This window comes from Numenius arquata, chromosome 11 (assembly GCF_964106895.1).
Source record: "Numenius arquata chromosome 11, bNumArq3.hap1.1, whole genome shotgun sequence".
NCBI classification, from domain to species: Eukaryota; Metazoa; Chordata; class Aves; order Charadriiformes; family Scolopacidae; genus Numenius; species Numenius arquata.
The window spans coordinates 42440923-42460375 of record NC_133586.1 but is presented as its reverse complement, the minus strand read 5'-3'; the positions used below and the strand labels follow the sequence as shown (position 1 = coordinate 42460375).

The 19453-nt window shown below is 52.9% G+C and overlaps 1 protein-coding gene across 2 annotated transcripts in view; it reads left to right on the top strand.

Annotated features, from left to right (window-relative positions):
- The window catches only part of JADE2 (jade family PHD finger 2), a 77382-nt gene that overhangs the window by 13038 nt on the left and 44891 nt on the right, over positions 1-19453 (top strand). For both annotated transcript variants that reach the window (XM_074156268.1, XM_074156267.1), the window contains exon 3: positions 1556-1713. In XM_074156268.1, the coding sequence (XP_074012369.1) occupies positions 1556-1713 (158 nt within the window). The remainder of the gene's footprint in view (positions 1-1555; positions 1714-19453) is intronic.

Genomic DNA, 19453 nt, shown 5'->3' with positions numbered 1-19453 from the left:
TGCGCTGAGGCTGCGTCTGGCCAACTCCAATCAAGACAAAAATGTCTCCAAGCAGATGCAGCGGGAGGAAGGTACCAGTACAATTCAGAGAGGTCCCAACATAGAAAAAGCTTGTTTATGTATTGTATTTAACTCTAATTGGGTTAGCAGCTGAGACTCTGAGGATTAAACAAACTGACCTAAATACTGGTCTCAGTGGTCTTAGTTAATGTCTAGTTTCCTGTATCTCAGCCGATTTGGTTTCCCAAATACTCTCCAAAGCGCGTGAACCTTCGTATCAAAAGTGTAAAACCGTGTTGTGTCATTCGTTGGGGTTCTGACAAAGCAATCCTCATTTGGAGAACGGATTAAACAGCGTCTGAAGAAAACACCTGATCCATCCTTGCCCTGCAGAAGTCGCAGGGATGGAGTGGATGGAGTGAGTCGGTGTCCGGGCACGGCTGCTGACACCGCCGGTTATTATCTCAGCTAATAGCAGATGGTAGAGAGGAGAAATCATCCATTTTCATTTACAATTTATTTTCATGCTGCAAGAGGCAGGATTGCTCGAGTCATTGCTGTCAGGCAACCCTCTGGAAGGAAAACCTCATTTACCCTGAGGGATTTTTTCTTTTGGAATGTGGTTTTCATCGTAGTGTATTGGGGGAAGGCTCTGCAGGGCCAGAGCGAGCCCCTTCACTCTCCGAGGCGCTGGGGGGTTTCCGTGCAGGAGGGGTCCCGTGTTGGTCTCACAGGAGCTTTATTGGGTGAGGAAAAATCTCCCTGTGTTTGGCTGTGGATATGGAAGCAGGCACCTGGATTACTGTTTAGTCAGGTATTTTCCAGCTTTAGCATAACCCAGCCTGGCTTTATTTTTTGCCTTTTGCTCCACTGGAGCAACCGAGCCCCGATGGGGGGAACCTTCAGCTTTGGGCTGTCCCCGCTCAGAGCAGGGAGTGACAGGATGATGGGGACGTGAAGGTGCTTGGGGTAACGAGGTGACACGGCGATGGGGGACGTGAAGGTGCTTGGGGCGATGAGGTGGCTCTGTTGATTCCCACAGCTTCCTTCATGCCAAGAACATAATTTCCCCCCAGTAAGGCTGACTGTGCAGAAGCCCAGTTGCCGTGCATCCCTTGGTGCCGTGCATCCTACATTGTGTCCTATGTAGGAAACACTGATCCCCTAAGAGAAAGCAGCCTGGTGTTTCTTTACCCTAACACCAGTTTTCAGTCTGTGTCTCAGCTGAATTTGCAGCCTGCGGCTGGATTTCGTGTCTGCCTGGGCTGGGGAGCTCAGAGGGGTTGCAGCTGCGGGGGCTTGGGCTTTTGGTGCTTGAGGCAAGGGAATTCCTTGATGCTGCTTGGCCAGGCAGGGGATTCCTTGCCCGTGTGCCTTGTTTCTCCTGCCCAGACCTCACCCCGGAGGTGACATAAAATGACATCCTGAAGCCATACCGTTGGGGACGCAGGCACCCGCCGCACTGTCCCTTGGGGACCGATTCCCCAGGGCGCCCTCGCACCCAGCCTCTGCCAGACCCTGCATGTTGGATGTTTGTTTTTTGCCTCCGATGCAGGTTTTCCGTACGGATCTGATAACGGCCATGAAGATCCCCGACTCCTTCCAGCTGAGCCCCGACGAGTACTACGTCCTGGCCGATCCCTGGAGGCAAGAGTGGGAGAAAGGCGTCCAGGTGCCGGCGAGCGCCGAGGCCATCCCCGAGCCCGTGGTCAGGTAAGCGAGCGGGGTCCCCTCTGCCTGGTCCCCTCCGTGGGTCCCCTCTGCCTGGTCCCCTCTGTGGTGTCTCCTCAGTGGGTCCCCTCTGCCTGGTCCCCTCCGTGGGGTTCCGCTCTACCTTGGTGGGGCGGACACCATCTTGGAGAGCATCTAAAGGGGATGCACAGAGACCTCCTGCCATGGGACAGTCACTTTCTGAAAGTCCCTCTGGTGTGTTCCCAGCTTTTCTTGGGCAGCAGTGAGGAGCCGTGCCGGGCAGGCCAGCTCTGGGTCGGGGAATTTTGAAAAAGACCTGATAAAATCAAAGGGAGGATAAAAAAAAAAAAAAATTACCAGCAGAAAACCACCCAGAACGTCAGCCTCTGCCCGGCTGGTTGATGCGTCTCCATCTAGAACCACGTGGCTGCACCGCTGGTATTTCACGGCAAGGGTGCAGGAGTTGGCCCTTAAATTAAAAACTTCCCTTTTTCCTGTGTAAGCTGGTTGTGCGTGTGTTGGAAATGTGATGGACATGCCGAGATTCGGGGCTTGGGTAAAAGAGCCCAGCGAATAGGCAGGCGTCTCCTGGACCTTGTAGAGACGATGTCTCTTGGCCTAGATCGGTGTCTCGTTAGCTATTTTAAAATAGGGAACTGAGTTTTAAAATAGGCACTTCAACAGCTGCTCGGGCAGAAAAGAAACGTGGGGGAGCTGCTCCCCGTTCGCTGTGTGCGGGGGATTATCCCGGGGCGACGGATGAAGCCGGGGAGGTGGTGGGGGGCGAAAGGCTGGTGCTGCCGGTGGGGGGGAACCAGGCAGGTTGGGGAGGGACCCTAAAACTTGCAGGGTCGGACCCCAAAACTCGCAGGCGGCTGCTCGAGGCCACGTTTTGCTGAGGGATTTGGGAGAGGAGCGGAGGCTCCTCTTGTCCCACAGCAAGAGCAGCTGGTGCTGCAGCTGCCGGCCCCGCTTCTGAAGTAAACTTTTGTGTACGCTCCCCTTCCTCCCTCCTCCCCCCCCCCCCCCCCCACCCCGGGGGGAAAACAGAGAAAGAAATGAAACTTTAATGAGTCTGAACACATCAAAAGGGAAGTTGTAAAGGGGGCTGTTGAGTTGATTTAATCCTTGGGAAAAAAAAAAGAAAAAAAAGAAAAGAAAAAAAAAAACACCAAAAAAAAAAGAGGGGGGTGTGGAAAAAAAAGAAACCCTGTGTGTGGAATATCTTTTTTTAGTTGTCTTTGATAGTTTAACCGCAGTCTGGACTCGCAAGCGCTCTGCTGCCCAGCTGAGGGCTCGCGCCGGTGCTATTTCCAGCCAAAAAAGTGATAGCCTGGGCTGAGTAAAGCCAGCCCAGAGAGCGGGCGGACGTGGGCACTGCTCCCCGGCATTCCGTCGGCTGGGGTTTTGCATCCCAGAGCTCTGAGCCGGGGGGGTGCCGGCACACAGGGCAGGCTACAGACGTGCCCCTTGGCTTTTCTCCAAGCCCTTCTTTTTGGGGAGCCTGGGGCAGCTCTGCCGGTGCTGCCTGCTCCCGCGCAGGGATGCTCCTAAAGCAAAGCATCCTTCCCAGGTCCCCATCTCACTGCATCCTGCTCCGGCACCAGCTCTTTCCCAGTATCTTTCACAATTTTTGGGATCGCTGTCATGTCTCCTCTCAGTCCTCTCTCATCCGGACTAAGCAGATCCATTCATTACAAGCTTCCATCAAAGGTCATGTATTCTGGAGCCGTGAATGTTTTTGTCGCCATCTTCCAGGCTTCCCCTCCTTTCACCCATGTCGTTGTGAGGATGTGCCACAGGCTTCAGAGGGGACATCAGACACCCCACCACAGCCTGGTGCTGCCCACTCACCTTGAGCTTGGATTTCACACTGCCCATCTTGGAAAAATTTCCTAATTCTTGGGGTTTTTTTTGCTCCTTTGATTATTCTCAAGCTCGGCGCTACTCCATAATCCTTGATGAACTGCCTCTTGCAGTATTTCCAGCTCTTTCTTCAGTTCCTCAATGCCGTTTTGTTTCCAAGCCTTGCTCTCCAAAGAGTTTGTGGCTTTCCCGTCGTCTGAGTTAAACTCGGCAGATTAAACAAGCGTGCTCCGTGTCTGCGTGAGGAAACATGGGCACACAGAGGTCTCGGCACAGCCCACGGACACTGGTGAGCACCTCCTGATGGTAGCATTGAAACCTTGATAGGTCCCATCTGCTCCTCTTCTGTCCACCCACCGCAGAGGTCCCAGCCCATGCTGGTTGGTCCTTATCCCGTGTAATCTTCTGTGTGTGTTCATGTCAACTGCTTTTTTTATGCGTTTCAGTGGTTTTCCCCGAGTTTTCTTTTTAAGGGCAGATACTATGTGTCTTCTTCTGGTCTCCTGAAATCTGACCCGTGCTCCATGACCTCTTAAAGATACTCATTAGTGGCTCCATCACCCTCAGCTAATCCCAGGTGGATTTCTGCAGCCCCTCCAGGTTACCACATGCCCTGCTCATCCCAGGCTGCTCCTCCAGGGCTGCTGCGGGATCATGCTGCTTGCCCACAGCCTTAGCTTCTTCGGAGGTCTGTCTGTCTGTCCATCCTGCATTGTGTCTCGTCTACCTGAACCATCTCTCTCTGCTGGCAAGGCAGCGAGCGTGGCTCGGAGGGCTTTGTCCTGGGACTGGAGCCTGTTGAGGGTATTTCGCCATCGCTAGTGCGATGTGAATGGAATGAAGAGCTCATTTTACAGCAGCCCTTAATGGTTGCACCTGGTTTGTGGCCGTGATGCGCATCCCCAGGGGGGACGAGCGGTGACACTGCCAGATTTTTTTCTTTTAATCAGGACAGCATCCCTCGGCACGCACACCAGAAGGCACGGCAGAGGCGGGTGCGCTCCTCCCGAGCAGTTCTCTCTCTCCCGACAGCATCCCTGCCCTCGGTGTTTTCCCACTCGGGTCACCGCTGTGAGTCGGGGATGGAGAGAGCAGCGTTTGGGCTGCCAAGGACAGATGAAGACCGCAATCCCTTTTGCATCTCCAGCATCAGACAGCTCCCTCTCGCAGCTTCTCCCTCCTTTGGAGAAATGTCAAGTATTTTTTCGCAAGAGATGGCTGTATTTCATCTGCCTCTCTAGGCCGCCTTACAATTCCATTTGCCTCCCTAGATTAATTGCTTTAACTTGCCCCCATCTCCATCCCGGCTGCCTCGCTGGTCCCACCTGAGCTGCCGCCCCGTGGGCTCTGCACCCCTTTTCCCCCTTTCTTCCCAAACTTTCCTTTTTCTCCAAATCAAACAAAAAATTTCACATAAACCCAATGGATCCTGCCAGTGTGGACAATCCGAATTCTTTCCTTCACTGAAAAAAAATCCCAGTGCTGATTTTTCCCTAGACTGGGAAATTTGGAGCCCAGCAGCCCCTGCTGTTCCTTGCCGTTGGGGCAGCGTTTTGCTTCCCCCCCCCCCCCCCCCCCCCCCCGCCCCATCTCAAAGGTGGGGTGTGAGAGAGTATCCTGTCCTTGGGTTCGTGGCAGCAGAGGATGGATGCCCGTGGTAATCTGGTCCTGTTGTCACTCCTGACAGCCATTTCCATGTGAAATTCCTAGAGGGAGGCGGATGGGGAGAAGCCATTGGAGCCCCGGGAGCTGGAGAACAGGCAAGTGCTGCCTGAAAAATAGTAGCCCATCATCCTGGGACCCCAGGGGGCCAGTTCCCAGAGATTTTGCCAGGGAGGGTGCGAGGGTCACTTCCCACTCCAGAGATGGATCTTGCCCTCTGAAAGGTGCCTTGTACGCAGCCGCTGCTGCTCTTTTCATCTCCTGCCTGGGCGCTTGGAAACCAGCTCTCCCTACCCGAGGTTTTGTGCCTCCAAAGCTGAAAATTAGATATTTTTTTTTATTTTTTTTTTTGAAACATTTTATTTTTTTCTGGAGCTCTGAAATGTCAAAAGCTGGGGGTGAGGCAGAAGGAAAGAGCTGCGTTTTAAGGAATGCTTTCCCCAGAAAGCCGCCGTCTCAAAATGCCTCCGCTAAGAGCCACCTTAAACCCCAGGGTCCTTTCTAGGTTAGCACAAATCGCAGTGCAGTTGGGAGGAAAGCGGTGGGGGAAGAGGTGCAGCATCTCTTGGCTGGGTGTCCCGGGAGGCAGGGATGCTGCCGGTGGCCACCCGCATGCCAGGGATATCAGGCAACACGGGAGATCAGCTGCTTCCTCTCCACGGATCGTTTCTGGCTCGTCGTTACTGAGAAGCATTTTATTTTGTATGGTAACACGCCTGAGAGTTGCCCAAAGCTTGAAGGGCTCCAGCGTGGTGAGAAAAGGTGCTTGTGGTCAGATGGGAGCAGGGGAATGAGGAGTCGAGGAGAGTTTCCCGTCCTGTGGGCTGGCATCTTCTGCCCATGCGTCTCCAGGTCACCTGCCTTGGGATGTGGGTGATGATGACACTGCATCCCAGTGGTGACACTGCATCCCAGTGATGGCAGTACATCCCGCCTCTTCCAGAGCCCATAGCCGAAGGATCTCCTCTGGATTTCCAGAACCAGAGATGAGCTTTACAGCCCCCGTGTGAGCTCTGAGGTCATTTTACACTTGGTTAAACTGAGGCACAGAGGTTTCCACCATGAGTCAGTGGCACAGGGTCCCAGTCTGTTGTGGGGGGGCACACTCGGGTGCTGGATTCAATGCTGGACCATCTCAGCATAGCTCAGGTTTAAGGTCTCTGGGCTCGTGAGACCCCACCTGGAGTACTGTGTCCAGCTTTGGAGTCCTCAACACAGGAAGGACATGGACCTGTTGGAACGGGTCCAGTGGAGGGCCACGAAGATGATCAGAGGGATGGAGCATCTCCCCTATGAAGACAGGCTGAGAGAGCTGGGGTTGTTCAGCCTGGAGAAGAGAAGGCTCCGGGGAGACCTCATAGCAGCCTTCCGATATCTGAAGGGAGCCTACAGGAGAGCCGGAGAGGGACTCTCTGTCAGAAAGTGTAGTGACAGGACAAGGGGTAATGGTTTTAAATTGGAAGAGGGGAGATTTAGATTAGATATTAGGAAGAAGTTCTTGACTGTGAGGGTGGTGAGGCACTGGAACAGGTTGCCCAGGGAAGCTGTGGATGCCCCATCCCTGGAAGTGTTTAAGACCAGGCTGGATGGGGCTTTGAGCAACCTGCTCTAGTGGAGGTGTCCCTGCCCATGGCAGGGGGGTTGGAACTAGATGATCTTTAAGGTCCCTTCCAACTCTGACCATTCTATGATTATGCAAAATAAAGTAGCATGAAGAGTTACTGCGATAGGAGCATCGGGGCTGCAGGTACCACTCCTGTTGTGAAGGGGAAGAGAAGCTTTAGATGAGCTTTGTCTTCACACCGTGATGCACCCAAGAGGAAAGTGGGCCTGACTGGTTGGTGCTTGTGGAGGTTGTGAAGCCCCTGTTGAAGAGCGGGTGTGCAGGGACCCAACCCAGGCTCGTCCCTACCCGCTGGTGGCAATGCCGGTGCTGGACACGGTGGCAGGTTGAGCGTGCTCGGCGGAGGGCATCACTCCATAAAGCAGTGGCACCTACGTGGGGTTTTATGCGCCTGTAGGGGCTTTCATTCCTCCTTTATTTAATGACGGAACATTTTTGGCATGCGGCTGAGGGGGGTTTGCAGGCGGGATCTAGAGGTGGCTCTTGGATCTGGCATTAAGTGAGGCACATTAGTATGTGCTGTGGATTCTGTTTCCTGTGAATGTGCGCACAGCGGGAGGACGAGCAGGAAGGCTGCTCCTCCGCTGGCAGCCTTCCCAGATATTCTTGGCGTTGCGGATCTATACTTGCCTCCTTGCCGTGGCCCTGTTTGAACAGAAAACAGAAAGTGCTGTGGCAACAGGAAGGCGCAACCTCTGCGAGTACCCGCTCGGCGATGGCGGCGGCACCGGTGCAAACCGCCGTCCCTCCTGTCCCTGTCCTGTCCTCCTCCGGCAGGTCCCTTCTGGTCCCTCTCCTCCGGCAGCCACACATGCAGGTGGAGCAGCTCCTTGCCGCGCTGCTGGGCATCCATCGATGGGCTGGCTGTGCCCGCATCGCGGTGTGGACCTGCCCGGCGTTGGTCGCCTTCCAGCTCTGTTGGTCTTTACTGGACTCCAGTCCCCATGAGGAGTTGCCCCAACATCTCCGGGAGGTGCAGAGGTTCTTTGAGGGGGTGTAGAGCTGTTGGCAGGGGTGTTCCTGTCGTGGTTTTGTGGTACCAGCATCGTGGCAGAGGGGAGCAAGAGGAAGGACGCGGAGCAGGTCTGCTCACGGGGGTCGACGTCGGAGATGAATTACTGGGGCAAAGAGAAGAATTAACTGGTGCACCAGTAGGACTGGGGCGCGTCCCTGCCCTTCTTCCCCTCTGCTCCCACTGAGTGGACCCTCGTCAGCGGGGATGGGTGCCGCATCCACAGCACCCAGCGCAGGGAGGGAGTGATTCCAGGGAAGGGAGAAAACAACTCGGGGAGCGATCTCTGCGACGTGGTGGTGGTGGTGGTGCCGAGGAGCGGTGGCCAGGCTGGCCCGGCAACGGGGTGGCACCGTGAACACATCCCAGCGATGCCGGGACCTCACCTCTCCCTCTTTCCCTGTTGGCAGCAGGATCCCTGGGTGGCGGCCAGACTGTATCCTTGCGGCAGCGCGGCTCCCAGCCCGGGAAGGGCTTTCCGAGGCTTCCTCGGTCTCAGCGTGTTCTCTATGAACCAGCACACTTTGTTCTCAGAGTGTGAGGATTGGACTTCCTCTCCTCGGCCGGCGACGCAGGCTGGCTGTTGACTCATCAGCAGCTTCCCTTGGGCTTTGCTGCAGAAGGGGCAGGCAGGATTCTGCAGCAGTTTGTGTATCTTTTGGAGCAGAGCTTTTTTTTTTTTTTATGTGATCCTTCTTTTTTTTTTCTCCTTTTTTTTCCTCTTTTTTTCTCCTTTTTTTTCCTCTTTTTTTCTCCTTTTTTTTCCTCTTTTTTTCTCCTTTTTTTTCCTCCTTTTTTTTCTCCTTTATTTTTCCTCCATTTTTTTTTTCTCCTTTCTTTCTTTTTTTTTTTTTTCTTTCCCTTTTTTCTTTTCTTCCCTCCAGCTCATCATGAAAACCCTGTGAGTTTGGGGCTTGCTGGTGATTTTACAAAGGGCTGGTTTTTTGGGCCAGCTACCCCCAGTTCTGTGGCTGCCTGCCCTTAAATATGCCTGGATGCTGCTATGCTTCAGAAATACATGTCTGCTTCCCTTTCAAGATCTGAGACTCCACTCTGATCAAAAGAAATAAAAATCCCAACCGCCCCAGGCCGAAATGTTTAGATCACTGGGACATGGGAGCGCGGGGAGAGGAAAAGCTCGCTGTCTGTGCGCTCCCGGGGACCCCCCGGGTGACGCCTGGTTGTGGCGAGGACGATCTGGCTGGTGGCACCCATCAAGGGCAGCAAAAAACCCCCGGTGATGGAACATCAGTGGGTTCCCTCTGCAGCCCTGCCCCTGGGAAAGGGAGTTTTCCAGTCGGATCTGCTCCCGCAGCCCTTGTCCCTGCCAGCGGCGGGGGGGGACGACGGGTTGTTTGCGGGCTGGTCTGTCCTGCTGGTCTTTAAATACATAATGTAGGTATTTAAATGTAAATATATTTAGGCAGCAGCAGGTCGGTGGTTCGGAGGCTGTGCAGAAGGTGGTATCGGCGCGGCAGAGGGTTGCCAGTTTGTGCCCCGGTGCCTGGGAGTGCTTTGCAAAGGAATAAGCCTGATTTACTCTGTCTGTTACTTGCAATCATTTCTGTTTTACAATCTGCCTGACAAGTTCTCGTGTGGGCTTTCAGCAGGTCCTCACCTTTATTAGTTTGCTCCGGGAAACGTGTTAATCCAGCCTGTTCTTACCTACTACCCAGCCACACGGACTTTTATTTTAAATGTTTGCTAATCCTCCCAGTGGATGCCTGTGGTTTGTACTGGATCAGGCACACAGAAGGTCAAGTGTGTTTCAGCAGCGAGTGGATAGAAGGAGCGGGCTGGATTCCCGCTGCTCCGTACCGAGCTTTACGGTTCCTGGCACGGGCTCCGGTTTGGTACAGCCTCGGGAGCTTCCACATCTCTCTCCATCACCTCCGCATCTCTCTCCATCACCTCCTCTCTCCATCCAGAGCCACGAGTTTAGCTCAGGGCCGGGCAAAACCATAGCAAGATCTGATTGCTGCTGCTTGCAGCCGCAGCGGTAATTAAATCACCGCTTAGTGATTTAGTGCACCTTGTTGTCCCCACTGAACAATACAAGAAACTATTACTCTTAAGCGCTCTTCAGAGCGATGGGAGGAGCAGGACAGCCCGGCAGCGGGAATTCCTGCTCGGTTCTTGCTGCTGTGGATAATCCTTTTGAATTTTCCTGCGTGGCTGGAAAGCGAGCTGAGTCTGTAGAGGCTCCGTGTTGCCGGTACCGTGGCGAGATGGGTTTTTTTCAGTGCATTTGAAGAAGATCTGGCAGCGTAGCTCTCTAGCAGTCCGTGCAGGGCGCAGACAGATCCCTTCTGGTTTTGTGGGATGGGCTGTGTGCTGCTTCAAGTGACTCAGCCTCAGAACTGTTCTCATGTGTTCTAGGGTTCAGTGTTAGTGCACTGCCTCAAAACCCATTAAAAACAAACCAAAAAAAAAAAAAAAAAAGGCTGGACGCTGCCTTTTCAAATTCCTCAAAGCTTTGCTTTCGTTGGGTTGGCTTTGTGTAAGGATTCCTAATCACAGGAATAGCCATCGTTGTGCCCTCCTGTGTATTTGGAGCTCTCTGATGCTCAACTCAGCCAGCAGCAGGGTCGGGGCAGGGGGTTTGGCCGCTTCCCAATCCGCTGTGGCTCGTGCTCGCCCACGGCAGGTGCCGTCGCTCGCAGCCTCTGCCTCTGCTCCCCGTTAGTAGGTGGATGGAAGTACAAGTGGAGCTGTTTGCGTTACTGAAATAATTATGGAAACATTATCTGGCTGAGATAATTAATTCCAGATGCTTTAACGTTAGTAGTTTGGCTTAAGTTACATGAAGAAGCAGCGTTTTTCGTCTTTTTATATCCAGAAAGCATACGCTCAAGTGTCCCAGGCTTCCCTGGTAGCAATTCCAAGATATATATTGCTTAAATGGAAATGAGTGGAATCCAAGCAGCCTGCTGGCTGGGTTTGGGGAGCACAGGTCCCTGAAGGGCCACCAGGTAGGTGGGTGGTGCTCTGGGAGAAGGAGGAGAGCAGCACCCATGGGTGCTGGAGCTGGTGCTGGTTCTGCCCTGCATGCCCGCGGGGAGAGATGCTGCCTGAGCATCCTCTGCAGCTGCCCTGGGGTTGGGGACCGCAGTGTTTTGCTGGGTTCTGGAGGGAGGAGAGCAGCACAGGCTGTGCCCCCTCCCGCTGCCGTTAAGGCTGAATTCCCTACTGAAAGGGGGAAAGTGGAAAAAGACCTGGGAGTCCTGGTGGACAACAGGATGCCCGTGAGCCAGCAATGTGCCCTTGTGGCCAAGAAGGCCAGTGGCATCCTGGGGTGCATCAGGAAGAGTGTGACCAGCAGGTGGAGGGAGGTCCTCCTCCCCCTCTACTCTGCACTGGTGAGGCCCCATCTGGAGCACTGGGACCAGTTCTGGGCTCCCAGTTCAAGAAGGACAGGGAACTGCTGGAGAGGGTACAGCAGAGGGCTACAAAGATGATGAGGGGCCTGGAGCATCTCTCTTGTGAGGAGAGGCTGAGGGACTTGGGTCTTTTTAGTCTGGAGAAGAGAAGACTGAGGGGGGATCTGATCAACGCCTATAAATACTTAAAGGGAGGGTGTCATGAGGACGGGGCCAGTCTTTTTTCAGTGGTGCCCAGTGACAGGACAAGAGGTAACGGGCACAAACTTGAACATAAGAAGTTCCACCTAAACAGGAGGAGGAAACTTCTTTCCCGTGAGGGTGGCAGAGCCCTGGAAGAGGCTGCCCAGAGAGGTGGTGGAGTCTCTGTCTCTGGAGACACTCAGACCCCACCTGGACACGTTCCTGTGCAACCTGCTCTGGGTGGACCTGTTTTGGCAGGGGGGGTTGGACTAGATGATCTCCAGAGGTCCCTTCGAACCCCAAATCATTTTGTGATTCTGTGAAAGGAAGACAGAGAAGTTCCTTGCACAGCATCAAAAATAATGTGTTTCGCTCTCAGCCCAGGCGCTGTGTTTGTCTAGTCAACCAGAAAAACATCTGCGTCTTGTTGTTCCAAGCAGCCCACCAGCAGACGGCTGCCTGGCCGGCGCTGGCTCTCCGTGCGGCCGGGTTTTTCTTCTTGCACAGAAGTTTGTGCAGATGAACCCTGCTGGGAAATGGTGCCCGTCCTCTCCTCCGCCGCCGCCGCTCTGCAGCTTCCCAGCACCGCACCTGGGCGCTTGTTTACCAGGTCTACATTGAAATAGTCTTCTGGGCACTGAATCAGAGTTGAGGCTTTAAATAATACATTGTTGAGCTAAATCTCGGTGAGATTTGGGCTGGAATATGAACGTGAGAAAGACAGGGGCATCAGCGCTCTGGTCTTCATCTGGTCTGCGGAGTATCAGGCTTTTTATACGGTGATAAACAGCTCAGAAACGAAATTGGAAAAGCTGTCTGGGTTTAACAAGATGGCTGTTTAGTGCCTCCTGTTCACTTGTTTTCCTCTTTTTATCACATCAAAGAAGAGTGAATCACTTTCTCCTTAGAGGATTGCATTATTCCAGAGGCCTGGAAGGACCCACTCTGGTTACAGACTGTTACTGGAGGAGATTTTTAGATGGAGAGGGGAAAATGGAGATTTTTTTTTTTTTTTTTTCTTATTGCACCTGTTAATTGTAATTTGGAGCTTCAGCTGCATTTCTCTAAAACTTCCAGAACCTGCCTGTATGAATCCTGAACCGCCAGCAGCATGTGAGGGGCCACCCGACCCCATCCTTGACATTTTGCACAGAAATAGCGTCATCAGAGGGGGATTTCCAAACCCAAACAGCGAGAATCTGGGTGGTCCCGGGACCAGAAGGAGTTTCCCAGCTGTGACACGGGCACGGTGTTGGTGTCGGCTGTGCCCTGCGGAGCGGGGGGATGCTGCTGGCTCTGTGCTCCAGATCTCCGAGGCTGTTTTAAAAGCTGATAATGATCATTTTCTAATATTCATTGCTTGGGAAGTGCTGAGCGTCTGGGATTCAGCTGGAAAAAAAACAGTGGGTGTAGCTGAGCCATGCTGTCCTGGGCTGGTTCCTGCCTGGCAGAGGATCCCGGGGTCCCTGACGTATCCCGGGGTCCCTGCCACACCTCCAGCGCCAGAGGGATGAAGGGATGGAGGGATGGGGTGTGCAGCCTGCGCAGCCACCCAGCATTACGTCACCTGCAGCCACACTCACTGGCTGCTGGTACCCGGAGGGCAGGACACTGCTGCAAGCAGCATTAACCCCTTCCTGAGCATCCCGAGTGCCACTTGGGTGGCACAAAGGGACTTTCACGGGGCTGAGCATTGGCCACCGGTGTTGAAGTAGTCCAGAGGTGCCTTTTGGGGACAGGTGCTCCTGTCACAGGAGCTTGGTGGATCCTCCTAGAGCCAAGTCCAGCTGCTTTGTTCTCCCAAAACAGCAGCAAGAAGCCGAACGAGAGCTTCAGAGCTGAACCGAGTGTTTACCACCTGTGTAGGTTTTGGGGACAAGCGTTTTGGTGCAGGTTTAGGTTGTACCAGGGGGTAGTGCCAGCCCAGCCATCCATCATCCCAGTTAGCAGGAGTCATGGTGAACCCTGCAGCTACACCGGGCTGCTTGCTCGAGCACGGATGTCCAAGGAAAGGGCTGATGTTACGGTACATCCATCAACTATTTTTGCTAGAAATGTGCTGGTTACAGCCCCTGACACAAGGATAGCTTGCAAACAGCACAAAAGTGCCATCAGACCAGCCAGCCACTGCAGGTTCCTCTTCCCAGACCCATTTTTGACCCTCGGGCTGAGCCCTGCGCCCGCAGCCGCTCTGTTACGTGCGTAGGAATTTTTGTGGATTTTCAAAGGGTATTGCCAAATCTTGAGGGGTTTTGGCTCCTGTAGCTGATAAGGAAATGCTGCAGATTCTTACTTTTCTGCACAAAGCGGTCCCAGCAGTGCCAGCTGAAAAACAGGGCTTTAATTCTGTTGAGGTTCTTGTTTGTTTTTGAGTAAAAGGATTTGGTGCCAGTGGCCTGACCAGACACACAGTGTCGCCCTCTCCTCCCCAGGACCTCCAGCCCTTTCTCTGCTCCATCACACAGGAGGACGCCTTGGCAGACACTGGGTACCAGTGGTCGGTCCTTCCCGCGGGGTCCTGGATCTCTGGTTTTGGGTCTCCTGCCCATGGCTTGTGCCAGGGGTGACAGCAGGCTGCCCACAGGGCTGTGAGCTCTTGAGCTGGGAACCAGGACGTCCCCAACGTTACCCGGAGCATCCTCAGTCAAGGAGGGGAGTGGTGAAGTGCACGGGCACCTCTTAGCATCAACACCTGGACCCTAAAGAGGCTTTTAGGCTCCTTCCGCCAGGTTACATGCTGGTCTAAACAACCGGCCAGTTAATTTAAAACCTAACCCATTTAATATCTTCTTGGTGATCCCTTTCTTCTTTGAACCCAGCTTTGGGAGTATAGTTTTTGGCTCATGGTTTTACAGACACTATAGAAGCCACAGAAGTGGAGTAAGTAGGCGTACCACGGTCGGTAAATCTGGGGCTGGATGCGCTGATGGTCACAAAATCTTGTTTGTGGGTTGCAGCTCGTTACCGTGACCGTCCACCACTGTCTGCAACCCCGTCCTTCGCCCTTATACCACCAGGCTCTTCTCCTGACATCTTCTATTCCGCTCCGCTGTTGAGAAGCAATAGCGCCTATAAAATCTATTAGCTTAAGTTCCTAAGAAGATTGGGCATCTGGTCCGAATGGCCTGCCTGGATACTATTTTAATAAACAGAAAATGAAAATCATCCCTTTAAATTGCCTTTTTAAAGTCGTGGTGTGCCACAGGAGAATTCCCCCGCGAGTGGAGCTGGCGGTGAGAACAGTATCAGCCTCTGCTGAAGGTTGCTGGCAGAGTTATCTTTCCACTGACTTTCCTAAGCTCATTAATTTATGGACACTGGACAAGACTAATTTAGACTGGAACGTAGGTAAAGAAAAGATGACTGACTAAAGCCTTCCGTGTAATAAAATTAAGTATTTTCAGAAGAGAAACACTATGCAGGATTAATTATTTCTATCTAGTATATTAAAAGGGAGCGTATGGGAAAAAAAATGCCCTTTTCCCTTCAGCCAAGTGAAGCATTCAGTTTACAGAGATGAGATTAACCATGGCAATTTGCTGAGTATATTTTATTGCCGTGTAATCTTCTCCAGGGATAGATGTGATCCTCAAGAGTGTTGGGGTCCACTTACTCCTTTTCCTCAAGTGCCCTTGAGACCCACTTTCAGACTAATGGCCTCGGGTTTGTTGTGCTTTTCAGGCTGATCCCAGTTTTCAGCCCTTCGCTTAAATAGGCCCTTGATTGATATAGGTAGGTTTTTCTTTAAATGCCGTGTCTCTGGCTGGCTGGATAAATAAAGGAATAAATGCTCCTCCAGAGTAATTGAGCTTCTGCGAAGGGTTCGGCGCTCGGCGGAGGCTTTGCCGTGGTGGCGCAGGGAGAGCTGCAGCATTTTGGTGGTTGCACAGTGAGGCCACCCATTGCCCACGTCCCAGGTTCTCTCGTGGTTGTGAGTCTGCTGTGGTTGGGTGCTCCGTGACGGTGCTGAGATGCAGGTAAAGCCACGGTGCCACCCTGGAGCTGGGCAGCTCCATCCCTTCCCGTCCCCCACTGTAGAGGCTGGAGGGATGAGCAGGGCTTTGGGGGTTACTCTAGGAGGGTGGTGGGGATGGTGTTGAAGAGCACTCACAGGGTGGAGGGTCAGGACACCTCACGGTTCCCTGACCTTTTTGGTGGCACCCCAAGAAGCTTTTGCCCAGGACCACTTCTTTTCCTCAAGAACAACATCATTTGGAGAGCGTGATGCTTGCTGTGCTCTTCAGCAGCGCGGTGGGGTTTTTTTTAACTTTCAGTAGAAGCAGGTTTTTTTACCTGAGCAAAACTTCAGGACTCAGCAAAGAGGTTTCTGTTTGATTAAGATATTTTTGAGATGAAGAAAATCCTTGTGTTGCTATAATAGGGTAATGAGTCTCTGTGTTGCACCTATGTTTTACTAATGAACTTTCAGGCCATGCCGTTTGTTTCTGTAATGTTTTAATTTCCCTCTTTGGTATTATTTGTGCTCTGCCACCTGCCCATTCTGGTGCATTTGAGACGTTCCCTGTTGGGGTATGAGCCATCCTGGCCTCGCGACCATTTCTATCCCCTAACTGGGGTCACGGATGATACTTCTCCTTCTCTCAACCCCCCTGCACATCACAGAGCCTCGGAAGCTCGGGATCTTGCCTTGTCCGTGTGTTTCATAACACATTGCTTGCTACCCAAGATTCTTTTGCTGTAGTTTAGGTGGTTTGGGGCTTTTTTTGGAGCATGTTCTTGCTTTTTACACAGACCCAGTCCGGGCGGGTTGGTTGGACATGCCCTGCACAGAGTCCCTGGCTGCGGGGATGCTTGCGTGTCACCGTCACCATTGACTTGGAACATGCCAGGGCTGGTACAGCCTGGGGCCGAGCGCGTCTTGCCTTTTTGAACAAATACTAGGGATGAATGACTAAAGCATCAAAACTCTGGGGGAACGGGAAAAACCCTGGAAGAGGCATGAAATTCCTCTTGTGCTGTGGAGATCTGTGCAGGAATTGGCCCCGATGGAGACAGCAGATCAGCGCAAACGAGCTGGAGGGTGAACTCTCAGCCTCACAAATAGCCCGGCAATGAATTTCCCAGCGATGCTTTTGCTGTTTACCTGACTACATCTGCTTCTTTAAAAAGGAGAAAATTTTCTAAGCAAGCCAACAGAAGCCCTTCAATACAGATAAAGGGAAACAGCAAAACTGGTAATTGAGGTAATTAAGAGTTTGACTCTTGCTTTCTCTCCGAGAAAAGAAAAATCAATGGAATGCCTGGGTGGCTGCGTCGGTGCCTGTCACAGGAGGGGGTGCGGGCTCTCAGAGCCGAGGCAGATGCCAGGGCACAGCATGGCCATGCTGGTGGCTCTCACCAGGGGTGAGGAATGGGTATTTTTACCAATATTGAGAAAAACGTCTCCTCTAGAATGTACCCGCATATTGCCAGACTCCTCTGGACACCTAATGCCTGCCACTGCCCCGGTGACAGCTGTGGGCATCCCTCGTCTCCTGCGTCCATCCTGAAGCAGGTAAGAAGTCCTGCATCTTCCCCACCGCGCCTGAGCCTGGAATAGGAGGGGAAAACTAGAAAGCGAGACTGGAAATAAGAAGGAAGGATTGGTTCCTATGGGATTGCTGATGCCAGAGCTCGGGATGTGAAGAATATTAGCACATTGTGCAAAACTCACCGCAGAAATTGTGCGAGTTGGTGGCACATGTGCAGACATCCTCATCGCCCAGCCTGGGTTTTCCTTTTTCCACTGAGCAGCTGTTTGGAAAAGTGGTTGTTTCCAAAGGGAGTAAGCCCCATTCCTGCAGGAAAGCAAAGCCCTGATGATGTCCCTGCCAGCACCAGCTCTCGGAGCCTGGTGGGACATGGGCAGGAGGTGCTGGTGGGGGTGGCCTCAGTGGTTCCTTCCCTTTTTCTAGCTGGGCCTGCACTGCAGTGTGTCTGAGCAGCACAAAGCTTACAGCTTTCTGGGCCCCCATTTTCTTGAGGTTATTGTAGATGAGGAGGGGGGCACAGCATGGTCTGTTTTCTCTATTGCTGTAAATCAGGGCATGTTTTTTTTTCCAAAGGATTGCTCTCTTGTATTCAATTGTGCCATCTCTTCCTTCCACCATTTCTTCTAGCCCAAGGCAACTGTCTCTGCAGTCATTGATCTTCATATCTGAACACGGAGCAGCTCTTTGCAGGTGTGTTAGCGTGTGTCAGGGAGGAACAGGTTGCTTTTTAGGAACATGATTTTACCCACTAAAGCAAATGCAGGAATTGACGGGAAGCTACTCGCCTCGGGGCATCGCGTCCTGCTTGGGCTTTCTGGAGGCTTGGGGTGTCCTGTATGAGCCCCCAACAGCCTCCTGCACCCCTTGGGATGGAGGGGACACTCCCTGGGGAGGCTCTGGCTGATGCACTTTCATAGAATGGTTTGAGTTGGAAGGGACCTTGAAGATCATCGAGTTCCAACCCCCCTGCCCTGGGCAGGGACACCTCCCACTAGAGCAGGTTGCTCAAAGCCCCATCCAGCCTGGTCCTTTCCTCCCCCATGGCTGCAGTACCCTCAAGAGATCTCATGCCAAGGGGCTCGGTGGGCTGCAGACCATTTGGGGTGTCTTCCTTTTTCATCTCTTCCCTTGGTTACAGAAAACAGGTTTGGGGGTTAGAAGTTCTCTGCCAGGTGTCTTCTGTGTGCAGTCTCTTCATTTCTGACCTTCTGGTTGCTGGTGTTTGGAATGGTGAGAATACGGCATGAACGTGTTCCAGCAAACCCGAGTCTTAATTAACTTTGGGGGGTGCCAGCCCATGGTGGGCACGAGGACACAGGGTCCTGCCCACGAAGAGAAAACTCCAAAAGGAAGGTTCAGTGGTTCTCTTAAGAAGATACTTTCATATTCATACTTTTTCCTTATAGAGTGGAATAACGGAAGCAAACGGCAGTGAGATGCTGCTGCGGTAGCCGAGTGCTGCAGCCTTGGATCAACCCTCCCCGAAACGTGTGTTTCCAGGCGGGGGGAGGCACCTGCCATCGCCGCCTTGGCACGTTTCAGACCTTTTAAACTGAGTGCCAGCGGGCATGTGGAGCTCCCCGTCAGATCTTTGTGTCTTAATTAACTCGATCGTCGTCATCAGTGACGTGGTGAGAAGCGAAGAGGCGCTCTGTAAATTCCAGTTCCCGTTAAAACAGAGTTTTAACTCCGTTAGGAGTTAACTTCCCAGTTAACTTCCTAACAGCGTTCCTAACAGTTTGAACTTGGTTAAAACAGAGTTTTGACTTCTAACAGCGTTAGGAAGGGCTGAACGTGGAGCTTTTGTGCTGGCGGTGCTGTCACCATCAGTCACCCCGGGATGCTCCATGTGATCTCTGCATCACCAGATCTGGGAGATCTGAGATCAGATCCAGATCTGAGACACACATCCGGGTTTCAGGGGGGTTCAGTAGGGTTTGGCAGGCAGCTGCGTGACCGAGGAGGGTCATTTGTGTCCCATCTCTTGAGCATCGGGTTCAGCAAAAGTCCTTTCTCACAGGAGAAAGGACTTTTCCTTTCCCTGGGGTAAGAAGGCAGAGGTGGCACACACACTTTGGGGCTGACTTTCTCCACTCAGCATCCTTATCAGACCCAGTGGCTGTCAATACAGTAAAACAACCTGTTTGGGCCGCCCCTTTGATGTGTACACAGAGCATTAATCTTTGCACTTTTATGCCAGGCTAAAAATAGCAGCCGCTTTCTCCCGCGCATCCCCGGCTGGCCCGGTGTCAGGCTGTCACCTGTCACAGCCGGCTGTGGGGCCAGCAGCTTGTGTAACTCGGCTTAACGAAGGCTTACGGCGCCGTCCCCTGCCTGCCCGGATGGCTCTTTCCAACGGGAACATTCATCCCAGTTGGAGGAGGTGGGTTTTCTAGTGACAGCTCTGAGCTTTTCTCCTGTAAGACGGCTGTGTCCAGCCTGCTGCTGAGCCACAGAGGGTCTGGGGCTTTGCAAAGTCAAGCTGGACCTGGGCTTGTGGGGATCATAGAATCATAGGATGGTTAGAGTTGGAAGGGAGCTT